Genomic DNA, 23,546 nt, shown 5'->3' with positions numbered 1-23,546 from the left:
CTTAGACGCAATAATGGTCGTGATTTATACAGAATGATTTCTCAGGGAATCGGTGTGAACACCAAAAAAATACTCTGTTTTCTTTGCCGAGCTTTCGGATTTTATTCAATCCATCCTCAGGGCTTCTACAAGATATCAACAAAAATTATCAGTTACAATAAAGAGAAAAAATAAACATTCTATATATATATATATATATATGAACCCATCGGTTCATATTTGACACCCTTATGAGAGATAAGTTCAACGGTTGATATATATGTTTTTTCTTTGTAAATATAATATGGATTGTACCGTGTGTGAAATATTGTGCAATACGGGATAGGAATGAGAAAATTGGCTTCTCGATTAGAAAATGTGTGATCTCGTTATACGCGGAGGGGATTAACTTAGCGAGAATTATCAACTCAAACGGGTGGGATGAACGGAACTTCTTCTTCTTGATAGTGCCAATCCGTTATCGGATATTGGAGACCATTCTGGCTATTGTGACCTTATTCACTGTTGCACGAAACAGTCCAATTGTTGTTTCCCAGAACCAGACCCTCAAATTTCTGAGCCACGAAATTCTCCTCCTGCCGGGACCTCTCCTTCCCCCAACCATGCCCTGCTGTATAAGCTGGAGAAGGCTGTATCTTTGTTCATTCCGCATGATGTGGCCCAAGTACTCCAGTTTCCTCCTCTTCACGGTGTCAACAATTTCAGTTTTCTTGTTGACTAATATTAGAACCCTCTCATTGGTCATGTGCTCTGTCCAATTGATTCGGAGTATTCTTCTGTAGAGCCACATCTCGAATACTTCAAGCCTCTTACACGAAGCTTCAGTAAGCGTCCATGACTCCACCCATACAGAAGCACAGGAAAGACATAGCACTTCAGAAGTCGTATTTTGGTCTTCTTGTTCAGGTCCTGAATCGTGAAAAGTTTTTTCATTTTAATGGAAGCTGCTCTTGCCTTTTCAATCCTACAGCGGATTTCCCTCGAATGATCCCATGCCGAGGTACGAAATTGTTTCGACTCTTTACCATTCTGTTGTCGATGTAAAGTTGATGAACGGAACGCGCAGAAGAAATAATTATATATCTTATCGCCGCCTACCGTCATCGATTCTGTGAAAATATTTTATGGAATAATTTATATAAGCCCATTTCTTAATTTGTTCAAAATGATAAAATAAGGTGGCAATAAAATTTGGATGAGAAATGTTACTCCTAGTGCACTACTAACCAAATGCTTATAAACTTGAATAGATAACACTTTTGTTTGTCCTCGGAATATTTTTACATTTTGCGATCGTATGTTCACAGCAATTCCAAGTAAAAAAAAAATTAATAAATAATATTTATAGTTAGGTGAATGAAAATGTTAGCTGTTTACCCTTAACGCTGAATTCCAAAAGAATTATCTCGTCATAGTAATTTGGTTGCCCATCTCACGGACAGGCTTAGGCTTTGTGGGAATTTTGTTTGCTTTCGGATTGTATGATATTTGTGTAATGGAAAAAACGAGAAAAAGTTAACTTTGTGGTCCTGAAAAGGACCGATAGCAATATTTCGATGGTGAAATTTAACCTCCGAAACCGTACAACGTACGACCTTGGCGTTTCAAAGCATATACGACGTCCATTGCTGTTACAGTCTTCCTTTTTGCGTGTTCGGTGTAAGTTACAGCGTCTCTAATAACGTTTTCTAGGAATACCTTAAGTACACCTCTAGTTTCTTCGTAAATCAAACCAGAGATACGTTTCACCCCACCGCGGCGGGCCAATCTTCTGATAGCGGGCTTCGTGATTCCTTGGATATTGTCTCGTAGAACTTTCCTGTGACGCTTAGCGCCACCTTTTCCCAAACCCTTACCACCTTTGCCTCTGCCAGTCATTTTTCAGTTAACGACTACAATAACAAGAATTAACTAAAGGTTTTAGCGGAAAATACGGCTTTTATACCATCACAGTTTTCCCCACCACTAGATCTACACGACCAACCAATGATATTGCGAGAATGTGCAGTGGAACCGCCTACCTATTCCGCTATAAATAGATGAATCTAAGATTTCCCTCAACTAGTTTATACCCATACTCGAGATGGCCCGTACGAAGCAAACCGCAAGAAAATCCACTGGCGGAAAGGCACCGCGTAAGCAACTTGCCACAAAAGCGGCACGTAAAAGTGCACCCGCTACTGGTGGCGTAAAAAAACCTCATCGTTACCGTCCAGGTACCGTAGCTCTTCGTGAGATCCGTCGTTATCAGAAAAGTACCGAGCTGTTGATTCGCAAACTTCCTTTCCAAAGGTTAGTGCGCGAAATTGCCCAAGACTTCAAGACCGATCTCCGTTTCCAGAGCTCCGCCGTGATGGCCCTTCAAGAAGCTAGCGAAGCTTATCTGGTCGGTCTATTCGAAGATACAAATTTATGTGCCATTCACGCCAAGAGAGTAACCATTATGCCGAAGGACATTCAACTTGCTCGACGTATCCGTGGCGAACGTGCTTAAGCATCTTTTTCACAAAGTTTAAAATCGGTTCTTTTCAGAACCACAACTTTTTTTTTTACATTTATACAATTGATTGATTTCTTATAAGGTATCCCAAATTAAAGATCCGATATCAATAGTGCAATATAACCTTACTTAATTTCTTCCAACAAAATGCGTTACGAATTTCAATTTTGATTATGGATTTTCCATCAGTCTTTTGATATCCTCTATATCTTGGCGCAATAGCTTATTTTAAGCTGGAAGCAAATTATGCCGTCTTATTTCCAATTCGATCATTCAACTGCAAAAGATTCTGATGACCAGCATTAGAGAGAAGCGATACCGTGATTTCTAGATCACGTTGTGAAACGTGAACGTTACTTTATGATATCAGTGAAATTAAAGCGTGACGTGATCACTGTTTAGGTTGCTTGTTAATAATATTTGTATGAATCACCCAAACCTTAGTTCGTTTATCTTTGCAACTCGAATTGGTCACTCATTCAAAGCAAAATTGTTATGAAAACATCCATTTTCTTACATATTCAACTCTTTTCCTTATTTCAGATTTAGTTAGGAACGTAACAGAAGGATATCGATTTTTCAAATGTTTCCTCAAATTTGAAGAGGTGATTTTGAAAGATAATTTCAACTTGCATAAATTACAAGTAGCATAATTTACATCAACTTTTGTGAAGAAAGCCCAAAGATTGCTGGTCTTTCGCCTGTTATTATTCTTTCGCCTATTATTATTATGTCGCTGACGTGTTTTCGTTTATTTTTTATAATACAGAGTACCATTTATTGCTTCGGTCGACAACTTCAATATAGAAAGAATTTCTTTGGGGTTGTTTATCAAAGATAAGCATAAAATAGAATTTTATTGCCACCACCAATTATGCAGTAATGCAGTAGTTATTAGTTTGCAGCAAGTATTTATTGTTCAACTAGTTCTACAAAAATACTTCCTACAGCATGCGAAGTTGCCTACGATGCTGGGATTGTCATAAAAATATGCAATTATGTTAGTCGAAAAAGGTTCCGAAGCAATAAAAACATCAGGCTGCCTTCATAATTTACGATTGCAACGGACGATGATATGCCCTGAAAAGATCTGTGAAATGTTCAAACTGTGATCCCGACACGCTCTGTATTCGTTTTTCGGAACCGTGACTACCTGTGACATTCTGATCTCAGTGATTAAATCACAGTTCGTGAAATATCGCTCTTCTCTAATCAGCATTCCACCGACTGTTTCATAACATTTTGAAGAGGATAATGAGCATACAAGTTGTAAATAACATCCCATCACCAGTAAGGGTTAATGTACAACAATCTAGCTTGCGACATGTTTGGAATACCATAGACGATGAGATGGCGGTAGTTTTTGCAGACACTCGCCATTGCTAGAGTCCATCGAACTCTGTGCTAAGCTTTAATTCTTCGGGTTTGATGAAATGTCCATCAGTTGATTATTCAGGTGATGCGTCAGCAGTGTTGTGAAAGGCAGTGCTATGGTTCCTAAATGGTTTTGTCGGAGATGACCCGGGACCAACTTCTATTTTCTTTTGAAGTTTGTAGGTTCGGGTATATACCCGAACTTAAATAGGTGGAGTCAATTTAGGTGGTACGATCTCAAATAAAAAGTTTACACTGAGAAGGTAATTTTTTAGTTTTCACTTATCGTCAGATTGATCGATTGAAGATGCCTCCTAAAACTAGCGGAAAAGCTGCCAAGAAAGCTGGCAAGGCCCAAAAAAACATTTCTAAAAGCGACAAGAAGAAGAAACGCAAGAGGAAGGAAAGTTACGCTATCTACATTTATAAAGTATTGAAACAAGTCCATCCGGATACGGGTATTTCAAGCAAGGCTATGAGCATCATGAACAGTTTCGTTAATGATATTTTCGAACGCATCGCCGCCGAGGCGACTAGACTTGCTCACTACAACAAACGTTCGACAATAACCAGCAGGGAAATTCAAACAGCAGTGCGCCTTCTCTTGCCCGGTGAGTTGGCAAAACACGCCGTCAGCGAAGGAACTAAAGCAGTAACAAAATACACCAGTTCCAAATAAAGCAGGAATTGTTGTTGCATATCAAACGGTTCTTTTCAGAACCACAAATTTTTAAAACTTATAATTATAGTCTGATCTCTAATTTCACCGTTAACGACATGTAGATTTATCAATTTGAAATAATCCATACTAATATAATTCGAATATGTTCGTCAACTTCCTATACCATGTCTGATAATTTTGCACACCAATATCATATATATATATATATATATATATATATATATATATATATATATATATATATATATATATATATATATATATTCGGTTCAATGTTATTTACCTGCTTTTCAATTGTTACTATATATATATATATATAAATATATATTTATACCGTTGCAGGGTAAGGCTTAGAGGTTGCCGGTTCCTCTCAGAACAAGGCAACACTCAATTGCTTCTGAGGAAACTTCTCACAATTCTCGTGGTCCACAAGATCATCTCCTTTTGCGCCTTCTCTATTAGATCTTCGTGAAGTCCAAGTTTGGCTGTGTTCCCAGTTAGATGCATCTCAACCAGCCCATTCGTGGTGTGAGTAGATATATATATATATATATATATATATATATAAGGATAAGGACAGTCCCTCAAAGAGAAATGCTAACCGTAGACACGTGTTTCGGGCTTTAGGCCCTCATCAGTACGGTGCAAAAGTGTTAGGATGAGCAACACCTGAAACAAACAACAAACAAACAGAGTCAACAACAGAAGCCAGCCGTCCATTTGTGGTTTCAGCAGGAAGACCCAATGGGTTTTTAGGGAAACAACCAACATCACCACGTAGGAAGCTATAGCTACCTGCGTGACATCCGAGTCCCGGGATAATCACATGTGTTAAGGATAACGAGGGTTTTTGTTCATAAAACAAAGCACAAAAGGATAAGGACAGTCCCTCACAGAGAAATGCTAACCGTAGACACGTGTTTCGGGCTTTAGGCCCTCATCAGTACGGTGCAAAAGTGTTAGGATGAGCAACACCTGAAACAAACAACAAACAAACAGAGTCAACAACAGAAGCCAGCCGTCCATTTGTGGTTTCAGCAGGAAGACCCAATGGGTTTTTAGGGAAACAACCAACATCACCACGTAGGAAGCTATAGCTACCTGCGTGACATCCGAGTCCCGGGATAATCACATGTGTTAAGGATAACGAGGGTTTTTGTTCATAAAACAAAGCACAAAAGGATAAGGACAGTCTCTCACAGAGAAATGCTAACCGTAGACTCGTGTTTCGGGCTTTAGGCCCCCATCAGTACGGTGCAAAAGTGTTAGGATGAGCAACACCTGAAACAAACAACAAACAAACAGAGTCAACAACAGAAGCCAGCCGTCCATTTGTGGTTTCAGCAGGAAGACCCAATGGGTTTTTAGGGAAACAACCAACATCACCACGTAGGAAGCTATAGCTACCTGCGTGACATCCGAGTCCCGGGATAATCACATGTGTTAAGGATAACGAGGGTTTTTGTTCATAAAACAAAGCACAAAAGGATAAGGACAGTCCCTCACAGAGAAATGCTAACCGTAGACACGTGTTTCGGGCTTTAGGCCCTCATCAGTACGGTGCAAAAGTGTTAGGATGAGCAACACCTGAACCAACAACAAACAAACAGAGTCAACAACAGAAGCCAGCCGTCCATTTGTGGTTTCAGCAGGAAGACCCAATGGGTTTTCGGGAAACAACCAACATCACCACGTAGGAAGCTATAGCTACCTGCGTGACATCCGAGTCCCGGGATAATCACATGTGTTAAGGATAACGAGGGTTTTTGTTCATAAAACAAAGCACAAAAGGATAAGGACAGTCCCTCACAGAGAAATGCTAACCGTAGACACGTGTTTCGGGCTTTAGGCCCTCATCAGTACGGTGCAAAAGTGTTAGGATGAGCAACACCTGAAACAAACAACAAACAAACAGAGTCAACAACAGAAGCCAGCCGTCCATTTGTGGTTTCAGCAGGAAGACCCAATGGGTTTTTAGGGAAACAACCAACATCACCACGTAGGAAGCTATAGCTACCTGCGTGACATCCGAGTCCCGGGATAATCACATGTGTTAAGGATAACGAGGGTTTTTGTTCATAAAACAAAGCACAAAAGGATAAGGACAGTCCCTCACAGAGAAATGCTAACCGTAGACACGTGTTTCGGGCTTTAGGCCCTCATCAGTACGGTGCAAAAGTGTTAGGATGAGCAACACCTGAAACAAACAACAAACAAACAGAGTCAACAACAGAAGCCAGCCGTCCATTTGTGGTTTCAGCAGGAAGACCCAATGGGTTTTCGGGAAACAACCAACATCACCACGTAGGAAGCTATAGCTACCTGCGTGACATCCGAGTCCCGGGATAATCACATGTGTTAAGGATAACGAGGGTTTTTGTTCATAAAACAAAGCACAAAAGGATAAGGACAGTCCCTCACAGAGAAATGCTAACCGTAGACACGTGTTTCGGGCTTTAGGCCCTCATCAGTACGGTGCAAAAGTGTTAGGATGAGCAACACCTGAAACAAACAACAAACAAACAGAGTCAACAACAGAAGCCAGCCGTCCATTTGTGGTTTCAGCAGGAAGACCCAATGGGTTTTCGGGAAACAACCAACATCACCACGTAGGAAGCTATAGCTACCTGCGTGACATCCGAGTCCCGGGATAATCACATGTGTTAAGGATAACGAGGGTTTTTGTTCATAAAACAAAGCACAAAAGGATAAGGACAGTCCCTCACAGAGAAATGCTAACCGTAGACACGTGTTTCGGGCTTAAGGCCCTCATCAGTACGGTGCAAAAGTGTTAGGATGAGCAACACCTGAAACAAACAACAAACAAACAGAGTCAACAACAGAAGCCAGCCGTCCATTTGTGGTTTCAGCAGGAAGACCCAATGGGTTTTCGGGAAACAACCAACATCACCACGTAGGAAGCTATAGCTACCTGCGTGACATCCGAGTCCCGGGATAATCACATGTGTTAAGGATAACGAGGGTTTTTGTTCATAAAACAAACATTTGTTTTATGAACAAAAACCCTCGTTATCCTTAACACATGTGATTATCCCGGGACTCGGATGTCACGCAGGTAGCTATAGCTTCCTACGTGGTGATGTTGGTTGTTTCCCGAAAACCCATTGGGTCTTCCTGCTGAAACCACAAATGGACGGCTGGCTTCTGTTGTTGACTCTGTTTGTTTGTTGTTTGTTTCAGGTGTTGCTCATCCTAACACTTTTGCACCGTACTGATGGGGGCCTAAAGCCCGAAACACGAGTCTACGGTTAGCATTTCTCTGTGAGGGACTGTCCTTATCCTTTTGTGCTTTGTTTTATGAACAAAAACCCTCGTTATCCTTAACACATGTGATTATCCCGGGACTCGGATGTCACGCAGGTAGCTATAGCTTCCTACGTGGTGATGTTGGTTGTTTCCCTAAAAACCCATTGGGTCTTCCTGCTGAAACCACAAATGGACGGCTGGTTTCTGTTGTTGACTCTGTTTGTTTATTGTTTGTTTCAGGTGTTGCTCATCCTAACACTTTTGCACCGTACTGATGAGGGCCTAAATCCCGAAACACGTGTCTACGGTTAGCATTTCTCTGTGAGGGACTGTCCTTATCCTTTTGTGCTTTGTTTCATGAACAAAAACCCTCGTTATCCTTAACACATGTGATTATCCCGGGACTCGGATGTCACGCAGGTAGCTATAGCTTCCTACGTGGTGATGTTGGTTGTTTCCCTAAAAACCCATTGGGTCTTCCTGCTGAAACCACAAATGGACGGCTGGCTTCTGTTGTTGACTCTGTTTGTTTGTTGTTTGTTTCAGGTGTTGCTCATCCTAACACTTTTGCACCGTACTGATGAGGGCCTAAAGCCCGAAACACGAGTCTACGGTTAGCATTTCTCTGTGAGAGACTGTCCTTATCCTTTTGTGCTTTGTTTTATGAACAAAAACCCTCGTTATCCTTAACACATGTGATTATCCCGGGACTCGGATGTCACGCAGGTAGCTATAGCTTCCTACGTGGTGATGTTGGTTGTTTCCCTAAAAACCCATTGGGTCTTCCTGCTGAAACCACAAATGGACGGCTGGCTTCTGTTGTTGACTCTGTTTGTTTGTTGTTTGTTTCAGGTGTTGCTCATCCTAACACTTTTGCACCGTACTGATGAGGGCCTAAAGCCCGAAACACGTGTCTACGGTTAGCATTTCTCTGTGAGGGACTGTCCTTATCCTTTTGTGCTTTGTTTTATGAACAAAAACCCTCGTTATCCTTAACACATGTGATTATCCCGGGACTCGGATGTCACGCAGGTAGCTATAGCTTCCTACGTGGTGATGTTGGTTGTTTCCCGAAAACCCATTGGGTCTTCCTGCTGAAACCACAAATGGACGGCTGGCTTCTGTTGTTGACTCTGTTTGTTTGTTGTTTGTTTCAGGTGTTGCTCATCCTAACACTTTTGCACCATACTGATGAGGGCCTAAAGCCCGAAACACGTGTCTACGGTTAGCATTTCTCTGTGAGGGACTGTCCTTATCCTTTTGTGCTTTGTTTTATGAACAAAAACCCTCGTTATCCTTAACACATGTGATTATCCCGGGACTCGGATGTCACGCAGGTAGCTATAGCTTCCTACGTGGTGATGTTGGTTGTTTCCCTAAAAACCCATTGGGTCTTCCTGCTGAAACCACAAATGGACGGCTGGCTTCTGTTGTTGACTCTGTTTGTTTGTTGTTTGTTTCAGGTGTTGCTCATCCTAACACTTTTGCACCGTACTGATGAGGGCCTAAAGCCCGAAACACGTGTCTACGGTTAGCATTTCTCTGTGAGGGACTGTCCTTATCCTTTTGTGCTTTGTTTTATGAACAAAAACCCTCGTTATCCTTAACACATGTGATTATCCCGGGACTCGGATGTCACGCAGGTAGCTATAGCTTCCTACGTGGTGATGTTGGTTGTTTCCCGAAAACCCATTGGGTCTTCCTGCTGAAACCACAAATGGACGGCTGGCTTCTGTTGTTGACTCTGTTTGTTTGTTGTTTGTTTCAGGTGTTGCTCATCCTAACACTTTTGCACCGTACTGATGAGGGCCTAAAGCCCGAAACACGTGTCTACGGTTAGCATTTCTCTGTGAGGGACTGTCCTTATCCTTTTGTGCTTTGTTTTATGAACAAAAACCCTCGTTATCCTTAACACATATATATATATATATATATATATATATATATATATATATATATATATATATATATATATATATATATATATATATATATATATATAAACCTGTTGCAAACAGTGATTGTTAAAAAAAAAAATATATATATCTATATATATATATATATATATATATCTATATAAGGATAAGGACAGTCCCTCTCAGAGAAATACTAACCGTAGACACGTGTTTCGGGCTTTCGGCCCTCATCAGTACGGTGAACAAGTGTTAGGATGTGCAGCACTTGAAAGAAACAACAAACAAACAGAGTCAACAACAGAAGCCAGCAATCCATTTGTGGTTTCAGCAGGAAGACCCAATGTGTTTTCGGGCAACAACCGACATCACCACGCGAAAAGCTATAACTAACTGCGTGACATCCGAATCCAGGAATAATAACATGTCGGAAGGATAACGAGGGTAATTGTTCATAAAACAAATGATAAGGATAAGGACAGTTCTCTGAGAGGGACTGTCCTTATCCTTATGATTTGTTTTATGAACAATTACCCTCGTTATCCTTCCGACATATATATATATATATATATATATATATATATATATATATATATATATATATATATATATATATATATATATATATATATATATATATATATATATATATATATATATATATATACAGGGTGAGTCTTTGACTTGTACATATATTTTAACCGAAGGTTCTTGAGGTCAAAAGAAACACTTTTTTCATTTACCATTTTTTCCGATTCGGCCCTGTTAAGAAGATATAGCCATTTTAAATTTTCAAAATGAGCTAATTCACCCCTGAAAACCGGAACACTGAAGTTTTCTCAAGCATAAGATATACCTCTTGAACCTTGGAAATAAGCTACTAAATTAGAAAAACCATCATAAACTCACGTTTAACATTCCATTTGTTGAACAAAGTAGTGTTTATAATCAAATAAATGAGTTATTCCAATTTCGTTGTCGCTAAAGATTAAATATTCTTCTCTTGATTTCTATTTCATTTTCGATAATTATAATGAATTGAGCTCGCTACCAGCCATATTAGCTCTGATACTCATATCCATTCATTCATTATATTTCATTTATATGATATCGTTGTTTATTTTTCGTGCAAGAATTAACCTTAAAATCTCAAATAAATAATATTCATCTATGAAAGATCTAACACAGACTATAGTAATCTGTGGTTTTAAGTTTGAATTTCAAATTTCGAGTGATGCCAAATATAAACACAGCAGTTCGGTTCGAATAATCTATGTTCTAACCTAAAATTTTCATTTACAGTTTACACTGTTATTGTTATAAGATATTTGTTATGAAATGAAGCATTTGATTTGTTCCAACTATCTCATAAAAATATTGAAATGCATCAATATTTTTGAAACCATCAGTATGAAAATATGGAAATATGTAAAATATTCTGGCTCTGTAATCAATGGAAAATGTTAGACTCCACTTGTAATCAAATTTGTTGTTAATGTGTACCTACATTATAGCCAACTTTACTACTTAATTCATCTTGATTTTGGCATTGAAAATAAATGAGAAGTATTCAATATAATTATCCACAATAGAATATTTGGTTTCTTTCAACTCACCTGATTTGTTTTCACATTAAAACAATTATGGCCCTCTTGGAAGTATGTCAATCATAAGCTCTTAGGATGAATTTATGGAATAGCAAAAGAATAAAAGTATTCAATCTCAATCACATGAAAATTTGTCTAGTATGTACCTAGTGGTATGTTTCGATGTGTGTGGTATGTTTCGATGTGAGTTAGAATGAGCCGAAGAAGAATACAGTATTGTTCGATAGCAGCAGTCTTTAGTGGGATATTGATTGTTGTCATTATAATGGGACTATTTTGTGAAAACTTTTTTAAACATGGGTTTTATGAATAATCTGGACTTTTCAAAAAGAATGTTGATTTTAGTGAAGTATCTTCTTATTATCAGGGCTGTGCCAAAGCTCAGTGATTTTTAATCAAATCGAGGAGTTGAGGTGAGCTTATTCAAATAACTTCATTTTCAAACTAAGTTGGCTAGTACTTCAATTCTTAAATCTGAGACATGACTTCATAGTAAATATTCATTTCTGTGGTTTTTTTTCCACAATAGAACAGAGTTGCATTCAGCCAAAGTACCCAATTTTTTTAATTTCACAGATAATTTTTTTTTTTTAAGATCAAGTTATTCGAAAACGGCGCTTTGTACGAGAAAATATGAAGAATACTTTTATTTTTCAAATTAGCCAAATATTCTTCAATGAACGTTCAAATTACTATTAAGAGTTGGTTTCTTCGAATTTCTGGTATTTTGATGGTATGTTATGTTCATAACATAGAAACAGAAGAATGTGTATGGAATCTGGTGTTCGGAGAAGATGTATCACATCAAAAAAAAGCTATATTTCAAAAATCATTTCCTTCGATACAACCATTTCCGAGATATAGCCGATAATCACATTTTTTTAACGATTTTCAACAGCCTGTATCTTTTTAACCGGGCCGAATCGGAAAAAATGGTAAAGGAAAAAAGTGTTTCTTTTGACCTCAGGAATCTTGGGTTAAAATATATGTACAAGTCAAAGACTCACCCTGTATATATATATATATATATATATATATATATATATATATATATATATATATATATATATATTTTCAGTACTGCATTATATATATATATATATATATATATATATATATATATATATATATATATATATAGTATATTTCAACCAACAAAGAAAATCGTGATTCAAGACGAGACAACCAAACATACACCTCGATTTATATATATATATATATATATATATATATATATATATATATATATATATATATATATATAAATAATATCAGTAACTGTTTAGTTTCCATGCGTTCTGCCGTTTGTAAAATCCCGCCCAGTTTCCCTTCTTATCTCTTCGTTCCTGATATGTTGCAATCTGGAAACTCTACAAGATCTTATCGAAATGTCCATCTCTAATTTGTCTATGGTCTTTTTTTTCTGAAAGTTGCCAGCATTCACAGCCATAAGTTAAAATAGATTCTACAACTGTTGTGTAGATTGTTGCCTCTGATATTGAAACCTTTTTTTTTCGTTTCAGTAGCCGTTCAGTTGTTTATAGATAGAGTTGAGTAGGGGTGGAGGAGTCTCGATAGAAATGGCCCCCATTAATTGGGGATCTGCTTAGTGGTTATGTTTGCCTTAGAATGTTAGATGATATCATAGTTCTCCAGTCGCATACTCCAGGAAGTTTATTTTAATTGGGGTCGGATCTTGTATATTCTCAAAATTTAAATATGTATGTCGTAAAAAGATTTACCCAGATTTTTTCCTAATTAGGATGTCTATTAGCTGTTCTTTCGATCCTATTCTTGGGGCATCCTTTCTGCTGTGTAGTAATTTTCAACTCTGTATTTCTCAGAGTAACTAACGCTAAAAGATAACATATATCATGCTGTTACAATCATTACGTGTTCTTCAATTAACGGAAACTCTAGAGCCCGTAAGCAATCAGAGGTCTCCCCAAAGGACGTAGTTAATATCACACAATCTACTTCTACGAAAGATGAAAAAAAACTCCTCTCCTGACCTATCTAGCTGCCGGTATCACTAGGCAACAACAGTACCTAGAAGTGAAGGGAATCCAATATGCTGATGTCATCATCAAAATGACATCACACCGAATAAATAAGTCAAAATCATTATTTTGATCCGTATCTGATAGAACGCTCGAGCTTTTCGGATTCTGAAGAGTTTTTATGTCAAAATAGACGACGTAATATCCCCACCAGACAAATGGAAGCAGGAGTGCCTCAAGGTTCAGTTCTAAGCCCAAAATCAACAACATCTGCATATGCAACGCCCCAAAAAGGTCAAGGAATATGCTAGCTCTATACGCAGATGATAGATGTCATTTACAGAATAGTGATCGCAGCACTAGATGATTTATATATTACAGACGAATGTTTCATTAAGGTGAAAGATTCAAATGAAATGACTAAACCTGCATAGTCAACTGTGCGATTGTATTTTTCTTCCTGTTAATTTCTAGCTGTTTGCGGAACCAATTATCAAATATATTGGGACTGTATGCAAATAAAAAAACAAACAAAAAACAAATAATAATTCAAACTCTATGGATGGCAATCAATGGCATTCAATGTATGAAATTAGTATACTAAGCCCTACCTCATTCAGAGTATGGAACGTACTACGCTGATTGGTCGAAACCGCGAGTATATATATATGTATACGAGGACATATTCGAGGAATCATAGAATTAGTGGTAGACGTTGTAGAGTGAAGGTTGCGCAGCGAGGTGCGCAAAGAGTGAGTGAGTGAACACGTGGTGAAACACGTGGTAGCAAAAAGTGAGAGAGTGAACACGTGGTGAAACACGTGGTAATTGAGTCGTTAAGTGAATGTTGTGTTCCGTTACGGCTCAAGAAGTTTTTAAGTACTTTTCAGTACTAGTTATCAGTGAAAAAAAAAAAAAATAATAATAAATAAAAAAAATGGAGAATAAGGTGACCAGACCAATCACAAATGAAGATATTCTGGGTTTTATGGCTGAAATACGGGAGTTAAGAGAGACAGTAGCTGCCCTCAGCCGTAGAAATACGGAACTTGAAACATTGCTCACGCAATGTTCAAGCATAGGCCACGCCCCCTCAGGAACAACTTCGACCAATAAGGAGGCGATAACCGAGATGGAAGTCGACCATCAGATTCAGGGGAAAAATAAAGCGGATGAAATAGTCTCAAACGACGAGGATGACGAGGAATTCCAACTCGTCAGTAGAAAAAAGAAAAGGAGGACTGAGGCGCCGGTATCACCCAAACCGGCTGCTGCGGATGAGAAAAAAACGAGAGTTCCGCCTATTATCTTGCGGACCAAGGAAAATTGGTCGCAGATAATACGGTTCCTGAAACAGTGCGGAATAAATATTCTGAGGAGTCAGAATATTAAAGATGGGGTCAGAATACAACCCGCTGGAGCCGACGATTATCGGAGAATCACCAAAATCTTCGACCAGAAAGATCTCCCGTATCACTCTTTCTCCCTTCCTGAGGAGAAAGCTCTAAAAGTGGTATTGAGGGGAATACCTGAAACGGTTGAGATGACAACCGTCGAAGAGGACTTGAAGAAACAAGGCTTCCACCCAACGGGAGCCTTTAGGATGAGAAGCGGCAAAGAAAGAAAGCCAACCCCCCTGGTTCTAGTCCACTTGCCGCGAGATGAAAGTCGTATTTACGAAATAAGAACTGCCGCTGATGTCTGCGTTAAGGTGGAAACATTACGCAGAAAACCCGGTCTGGGCCAATGCCATCGGTGCCAGAAATTTGGGCATGCGGCAAATAGATGCAACGCACCAAGGAAATGCGTTGCCTGCGCAGAGGACCACAATGGGGTGACGAAGTGCCCCAAGGACAAAAAGAGCCCGGCGAAATGCGCTCTATGTAATGGCCCTCATCCGGCCAATTACAAGGGATGCCCCCTCAATCCCTCAAAGGGAAATCCGACGGTTTCCCTTTCAAAGCCGGCCGTCTCACAGAAAGATCAGGCCAAACCCATTTCGGCACCAAAAAGGACGGTTCCTGCCAAAGTAGAGCAGAAACCCGAGAAGAAGACCCCGAAGGAAAAGAATCCAGCGTTCAAAACGAAAAAGAAAATTTCTCCGAAAAAGGCAGAAATTGAAAAACTCATGGCCACATTCCAGGTCATGATGAACCAGATGATCAAACTTCTGGAATAGCACTGGAGTACAGAAGGAAGCCAAAATCTCTGGAGATAGCCGTCTGGAATGCAGACGGCATCACCAATAAAAAGGACGAGTTCGAAGACTTCTTGAACAGGCATGAAGTGGATGTAGCACTGGTGTGTGAAACCCACCTCAAACCATGCCTCTCTCTGAAAATCCGCAACTACCAGACCTATCGTAGGGACCGGAATGACGAGAGAAAAGGTGGAACAGCCATCTTGATCAAGAAGTCTATTGCTCATTCAGAAATAGATCTACCCGATCTTCAGCATCTGGAAGCCAACGCAATAACTGTGTACACCAACTCCGGTGACATAAGATTGATTGCCGCTTATAATAGACCGGGCCGAAAACTACTCAATGAGGACTTGAGGCGTGTTTTCGATCCCAGAACTCCGACACTGATGGCAGGCGATCTGAACGCCAAGCATCCAGCATGGCATAGCAGAATCACAAATGCTAGTGGAAGAACACTGAACGATTTTGCGGACAATAACCAAGAAATCGTTATAGATGCCCCGAATGAGCCAACTCATTACGGACCGATAGGTCGCCCGGATGTATTGGACATCGCGATGTTTAAGAACATCCCATTAGTTCATCGGATCACAGCCATATCTGAGCTGAGTTCCGATCATAATCCTTTTTTGGTTCATCTTGGAGATGAATTCGACGTGGATCCGCCAAAAACCAAGTCATGGACAGACTGGCAGGTTTTCAAGGAACAAATGACGACGAATATGGGTCCACTTAGACTCATATATGACTCCAAGGAACTGGACTCAGCCGTCGAGTCCCTCACGAAGATCATCAAAACGTCATTGGACGGTTCAACACTAATTTCTTCTTTGCCTAGTCAGAAGAACTCGATCCCAGAAGACATCAAGGAGCTTATCAGGGAGAAGCATAGAGCGAGGCGTAGAGCTCAGAACACACTCAGCCCTGAGGACCGTCGAGTGTTCAATCAGCTCAACGCTAGAGTCAAGGAGGCTCTCAGAAAGGTCCGGAATGATCGTTGGGAAGAGAAATTAATCTCTCTTTCCATAGAAGACAACAGTGTTTGGCGGATGGCCAAAGCACTGCGCTCAGATAGAAAACCAACCCCACCGATTCACGGTTTACAAGGAATGGTATATAGTCCAGAAGAAAAGGCTGAAGCTTTCGCGGATAACCTCGAAAGCCAATGCAGTTGTACCTACAACTATGCGGATTTGGACCACATCGAGGACGTCAACCGCAAAGTGAGAAGAGACCTGAAAAAGGAATCAACGGAAGCTATTGGTTTCGCAACCGTTCAGGAAATCCAGAACACTATTATGTCGAGTAAAGTGAAAACGGCACCAGGACCAGACGGCATCACTAGTTTGACGTTGCGAAACCTCCCTCGAAAAGCCTTAGTTGCATTGACGAATATAGTCAATGCTACGCTACGACTAAGGTACTTTCCGAAGGAATGGAAGAAAGCCAACGTGGTTTCAATCCACAAGGCCGGCAAAGATGCTAAATTCCCGCAGAACTACCGTCCTATCAGTCTTCTCTCGTGCATAGGGAAGATTACGGAAGCGGTCATTCTGAAAAGACTGAAGACAATAACAGAAGAAAAGAAGATTATACAGTTGGAACAGTTCGGTTTTCAAAGCCAACACTCCACTGTGCAACAGGTGCTCCGAGTAGTGGAACAACTCACGGATGGATATAACCGCAAACAAGTCACAGGGGCTGTGTTCTTGGATGTGGCCAAAGCGTTTGATAAAGTATGGCACAAAGGACTGCTATACAAACTGCTTGCGGCCGGATTTCCACTCTCCATGGTCCAACTTCTAGCATCTTACCTGCATTCTCGCAAGTTTAGAGCCAGAGTTGACGGAGTATTGTCTTCAGAGAGGTCTCTTCCAGCCGGAGTTCCGCAAGGATCTCTGCTGTCTCCAATATTATTCACAATATATGTATCCGACATGCCAAAAACGGTGAAAACCTCCATGGCACTGTACGCTGACGACACCGCCATTCTTGCCAGTTCATGGTGTCCCAAAATGGCAACGAAGTATCTACAGGAAGCCATCTATAGACTTCAATCCTGGTTTGCTCGATGGAGAATCGAAGTAAACCCTGAGAAGAGCGAAGCCGTTCTTTTCAGTCGAAAGAAAAAAGATCCCATAGGACATGTCGTAATGTTCGGCAGGAGGATCGAATGGAAAGACGAGGCCAAGTATCTGGGAGTGATACTTGACAAGAAGCTTACTTGGAAACAACACGTCACATCAGCTGTGACGAAGGGAAAGACAGCAGCGGCAGCGTTGCAACCGCTACTTTGCAAAAGCAGCAAAATGTCTCTTTCCAACAAGCTTCTTCTCTATAAGTCCACCATTCGGCCGGTCATGTCTTACGCATGCCCGGCTTGGGGATACGCCGCAAAGACGCATCTGCAGGGACTTCAAGTCGTGCAGAGTACGATCCTGAGACGGGCCGTAAATGCACCATGGTTTGTCAGCAACGTACGGATACATGAAGACCTGCATATACCATTCTTAGACGACCATTTAAAAGATCTGAGCGTGAAGACCTTCAACAAAATGAAAAATCACGCAAACCCTCTTATAAGGAAGGCTTGCGACTATGATGAAAAAGCCCCTAGGAAACACAAAAGACCGAAGATGGCACTTCCCTAGGAAGTGTGTATTAGAGCCAAACCCTTACTGGCACAGAGATAATTACACAAACCTTCTGAAGTGGCATATTGCCACCTGCTAGAGCAGACCAAATTAGCTCACCAGAGGTAAATCATATTGAGACTGAGCAGTAAAAGGCTAATAGCCTGACTGCAAAAGAGAACGAAGTTCCAAGTTCCAAGTTGTTGTTTCTTTCAAGTGTTGCACATCCTAACACTTGTTCACCGTACTGATGAGGGCCGAAAGCCCGAAACACGTGTCTACGGTTGGTATTTCTCTGAGAGGGACTGTCCTTATCCTTATGATTTGTTTTATGAACAATTGCCCTCGTTATCCTTCCGACATATATATATATATATATATATATATATATATATATATATATATATATATATATATATATATATTTACCAACCATGCAGCGTCCTGGAAAACGATGTCTACAAACTGTACTGGGACACAACTATGGTCACGGACAGGGCAATATCGCATAACCGGCCGGACATAGTTCTGTTTAATAAGACCGAAAAATTGGTGCAGATAATAGACATAACGGTACCCGCCGATGATAATATCGCCCGAGCGTACACTGAGAAACTCACCAAATATCATGACCTCGCGTTTGAGCTGAAAGAAATGTACGGTCTGAGGAAAACATCAATTCTCCCACTCATAATATCGGTAAATGGCCTGGTGGAGACACACATGATTGAAAACACGAAACGTCTACAATTAGATACTTACCTGATTAGCCAAGCACAGAAAGAGGTCATCCTAGGTACCACGCGGACAGTCAGAAGATTTCTTACTAGCTCCTGAGTACAACCTTGGTCGCTGTGGTGACCCGGTTGTCTTGGATCCATCCCGCTTGTCGGTGAATAAAAAAAAAAAAAAATATATATATATATATTTTGATCATGTTATTTACCTGCTTTTTAATAGTCAATAGTATTTTCTTTATTTGGAAGTGTCAGGTTTTTAATGAAGTTGTTTAGTTCATATAAAAAAATATATAATTATACGTTTCGGAGACATTCTCCTTCTTCAGTAAAAATGACTCATCTGATAGTTTACAATATGAAATATTAATTAAAATTGAGCCTTCAATTTCTCGTCATTTTACCTGAAATGACGAGAATAGTATGTTATGGAAAGAAAATAAATTTGTATTGTCTTCTAGATGTTCATCAACACGTTTATGGGCTGGAGGTGCATCATATCAAATATTCAATATGAAAGTTAATTTTTATGAATTTCAGATATCAAATGGATTGATAACTGTTAGAATATTAAGCTAGAGGACACATGTACCTAAGTTGATACTTTGAGGTCCTAAAATAGATTTGTAGAGAAAATAATTATACATCTTCAGAAGTAAATGAAGATAACAATAAAGGTCATCATCAAAAGTTTGTTATATGTACAATTTGGCGATATGAAGAAGAGAAAACGGATTCAAAATTGAAAAAATTTATGGCGCTTGAAATATGACGATTGAATTAATTTGAATGAAGAATAATCAGAAACGTTATCGGAGCATATTTGTTTGCACACTGCAGAGACAGTCACTGTACTTCTATGGGTTGATGTAATAACTGTGACGATACTGTACAAAAATATGATGAGTGGAGCAATTGATAATTAAATATGTCATATAGATATTGCTTCATGTTATGGAATTTCATTATTAATGAATCGTCTGATATCCACTAACAATGTACTTTTCAATGAGTGCTTCGAATGATGAGTCATCTTGGGGGATCGTTATATCCTTATAACGATTCCTTCAGATTCGAACAGAATTCTAGTTTGCTAGTTTTATAAATCTAGAATCGACCACAAATCTGATGAAATTAATATTTAATCGATAAATAGGTACATACAGATTACATGACTTACCTATTCACCTTCAATAGCGTCATCGAATGATTCATACAGTTTTATTAAAATAACCTATGTATTATTTTCCGAACACTGCGTAGAATGAAGAATTATTATATTCACATAACGACGCACCTAAAACTCACTTATCAGCTCAACGCACATAATTGAAATGAACCGTTTTCTGCTGCAAAATATTTGGTGAATGGTTACATCTGGTCTAATACTCTAGTGGGTTTTACGATTGTTGTTATTCACTTCTTTGAAAATGCCGCTCGCCTTTTCTGGGAAGAAATGTTTTCAAAAATAACCTTTTTTTATGACCTTTCCCTCTGGATATTAGGGGTAAATATACCTCCTGTAGGTATATCTTTCCTAACGAACTTCCGTGCTTTTCGTGTTTGATAAAAAAAAAATTTCGAATGTATTAGGTATTCCTAATTCATGGTTATGTAACAGCTGATTGGATGAATTATATATTTCAGAAAAATTATTCCTTCAAATCCCTACCTACCGACCTAATATTTATTTCACAAAAATTTGCTCAAAATTATCATCATAATTATAAGCTTGCGAAATGAAAAAAAAGGAATTTTTATGTTGCAGATTTGTCTGTTTTTCTCGAACGATAACAAGAAATAGTTCATAACGCGAAATAATACATATAATATGTAAATGAACTGATATGATAGACCGAAAAAAAATCGAAAACATTTTTTGACGACAACGTTTACTCATACCTGTAATGTGAGAAAGAAAGGTTCGATAACGAAGTTCGAAGCAAACATCACTCAAAATAATAGCAATTTTTTGATTACCGATTCGATCATCAACCCTTATACAGGGTGTTCCTAAATTGGAGGTACCGCAATCGCTTTGTTTTCAAGATACAGGGTGTTCCTTGTAGTTCTACATATAGAATATATCTCGTATATGGTGTAGTATTTGCGCGATATCGTAAAACTCAATTCAATGCTTACATTTATAGGTTTCCTTCAAATAGTGAATTTAGCAAAATGTGGTGTCACGCGTTAAGATTGTTTTCATTTTGAAATATGATAAGTCATTTATATTCCTCTGAGGGGACGCCGACGAAAGCGGGTAGATAAAGGAAAATAATAAATTTCGGACATAGACGTGCTCGCAGTGCAATAAAAGTAATCATCTTGAAAGCGATAATAAACTGAAATTCTATATTTTGTAAATCTTGGGGGGGGGGAAGTAATTACCCCGAGTATCCTCTCATTTCTACGCCCTTGGCCCTCTGGTTATTACTCGAACAAAAGGATTTGTAGGTCCTGTCTTTCAGAAGGCAAATTCGTTATTAATGAGCAGATATTTTGAATAGATAAAGTTGGTAGCTTCTCAGAATCGAAGATACCCATATAAAAGTGAAATCAACCTTTCCTATGTATATAATAAAACATGTCTGAAATCCTTTGAATGCAATAATAAACGCTACCTATACAATAGCTAAATAACCATCTTTTTCTTTGAAAGTTGACATTAACAATATTACAAATAGTTCCCATAGAATTTCCGAGAAAAGGTCCTTTTTCACATAATCGAAAATCAGGGGTAGGAATATTAATAATGACTCAGATGTTCATTTTAGGTATAAGGACTGGAATTTTATTCCCTACGCCTCTACTTTAATTTCTCCGATTTCCTACTAATGTCTAATTGTGAGACTTTTCTCCCTAATATTAATACTGTTTGACAATCGGTTTTTAATTTATACCAACTTTGATACGAATCGTTTCAGAGAACGGTGTACGGAAGTATCATTATTATTTCTCTATTGAGTAGGGGAGAACGGGGGAATTTCGCGCACCTAACGGAAAAGGTTTCAAAAAAGTTTCCTATGTAAATGCAAACTTTCACAATTTAACTTCGAAATTTTGCATTTATTCGACGAATCGCTTTGAGAATATATTAAAAATCTGAAATAATAATGTCATTGCGCGAAATTCCCCATGTGCTGGGATAATACCGCGCATGGGATGGGGTAATTCTGCGCAAGTATATATTGAATGAAGCGGGTACTGTTCCAGCATTATTATGCTCCCAAATTCAATAATTTAAAAGTCATTCGAGATTTTATCAATCAATGTTATCTATTTATTTATACGTAGGGTTAATTCCATCTAATGTGTTTTTAGGGTGCGTTTCAAATAAATATTCTATAGCATAGAAATTAAACTATGTAATTTTTTCACAAGTGACAGGTGTATTCATTATTAAAAGTAGTGCAATATAATTTCACGAACTGAATCTCCGCTATTCAATTAATTAAATTTTGGATCTTGTCGAACATTCAATTAAAAATATCCACATTCAACTCCGATGAGGGAGAAGATATTTTGGAAGTATGTCGCAAACTTTCTAAGTTTTGGAACAGTTGAAGCATCTAGAAATTCTGAAAAGGATATATTTGAAGTTCTAGATAACCAGATAAATGTGCGTATCAAAAAAAAATTGTTGACGACGTTTACTCATATCTGTAATGTGAGAAAAAGTTCGATAATGAAGTTTGAAGCAAAAATTAAAATAGAATTTTTCTAATTCGATTGTTCATACCATTCGATTGTTCCTAAATTGGAGGTGCGAAGAAAAATGATAAATTCCCTGAATAATTTTAAGGAGCAAATGTCCTATACATGGGCCCGCAAATGCTATGTTTTCTGGATAGAGGGTACCTACGTTTCTTGTAGTCCTACTTTTTTGTGATGCATATAACATTTTATCGAATCTCTTATTGATCCTCTCTACAGATTGAATAAATAAATACCAAAAATTATAATTAATTATTTATCACTGGATCCTATAATAATTTGAATTTTCCTTGGGATTTCTGAAAATTTGTTTGACAAGAAACCGTAAAGTGTAGTACTGGACCAGAGATTCTTTTCACATTTTTCTAAACAACCAGTGGTTCATCAAAAAGGTCTGGTGAAAAGAAGCGGGCACTCTTCCAGAAAAAATATCACAAAAACTTTAAATTGGAATATCTATGCCAAATTCAGTTAAATATCTTGTGGGGAGAAGGTGCACCATCGTTAAGCTAGCAGAAAGACTTTCGAATTTTTGATTTTTATTTTGATTTTGTAGGCTTATTTATTATTACCTTATTCAAAAATTTTTTTTTCTTGAATTGTCGGAGAAATCGCGGGTTCTGCGAGCTTTACGGTTGAGCTAGCGGAACCCAATCGTAACTATACTCCTCAGAATAATTTAAATAACATAATAATTTTAGGCTCTATTCAAACTAATTTATCACCCTATTCCGGCGTTTTGATAAGTAAATACACCTTTGACGACTTGGTATAATCGTTTTGGTGTTTCGCCTCCTGTCAGATTGTGATTATTTCCATAGTAACGTACTTGGAAAAAAAAAAAAGTCAAGCTCACTGAAATGTCATTGAATTTTTTAAAAGGCAGCGCTTTGGTTATAGGTCCATTAATAAA

The 23,546-nt window shown here is 38.6% G+C and overlaps 3 protein-coding genes across 3 annotated transcripts; 2 read left to right on the top strand and 1 right to left on the bottom strand.

The window, feature by feature from the left end:
• Nucleotides 1-1,520: 1,520 nt before the first annotated feature.
• On the bottom strand, nucleotides 1,521-1,915 carry LOC123685695 (histone H4). Its single transcript, XM_045625499.1, has one exon. It carries the CDS (start codon nucleotides 1,876-1,878, stop codon nucleotides 1,567-1,569), a length of 312 nt encoding a protein of 103 aa, XP_045481455.1. The 5' UTR covers nucleotides 1,879-1,915; the 3' UTR covers nucleotides 1,521-1,566.
• A 163-nt stretch (nucleotides 1,916-2,078) lies between these two features.
• LOC123685694 (histone H3) lies at nucleotides 2,079-2,912 on the top strand. Its single transcript, XM_045625498.1, has one exon. The coding sequence runs from the start codon at nucleotides 2,084-2,086 to the stop codon at nucleotides 2,492-2,494; it is 411 nt and encodes a 136-aa protein (XP_045481454.1). The 5' UTR covers nucleotides 2,079-2,083; the 3' UTR covers nucleotides 2,495-2,912.
• Nucleotides 2,913-4,181: 1,269 nt separating this feature from the next.
• Nucleotides 4,182-4,553, top strand: LOC123686656 (histone H2B-like). Its single transcript, XM_045626869.1, has one exon. The coding sequence runs from the start codon at nucleotides 4,182-4,184 to the stop codon at nucleotides 4,551-4,553; it is 372 nt and encodes a 123-aa protein (XP_045482825.1).
• Nucleotides 4,554-23,546: the final 18,993 nt, after the last annotated feature.

Source organism: Harmonia axyridis, chromosome X (genome assembly GCF_914767665.1).
Source record: "Harmonia axyridis chromosome X, icHarAxyr1.1, whole genome shotgun sequence".
In the NCBI taxonomy this organism is placed as follows: Eukaryota; Metazoa; Arthropoda; class Insecta; order Coleoptera; family Coccinellidae; genus Harmonia; species Harmonia axyridis.
Note: the sequence above shows the minus strand (reverse complement) of the source record. Positions and strands in the feature narration are given on the sequence as shown.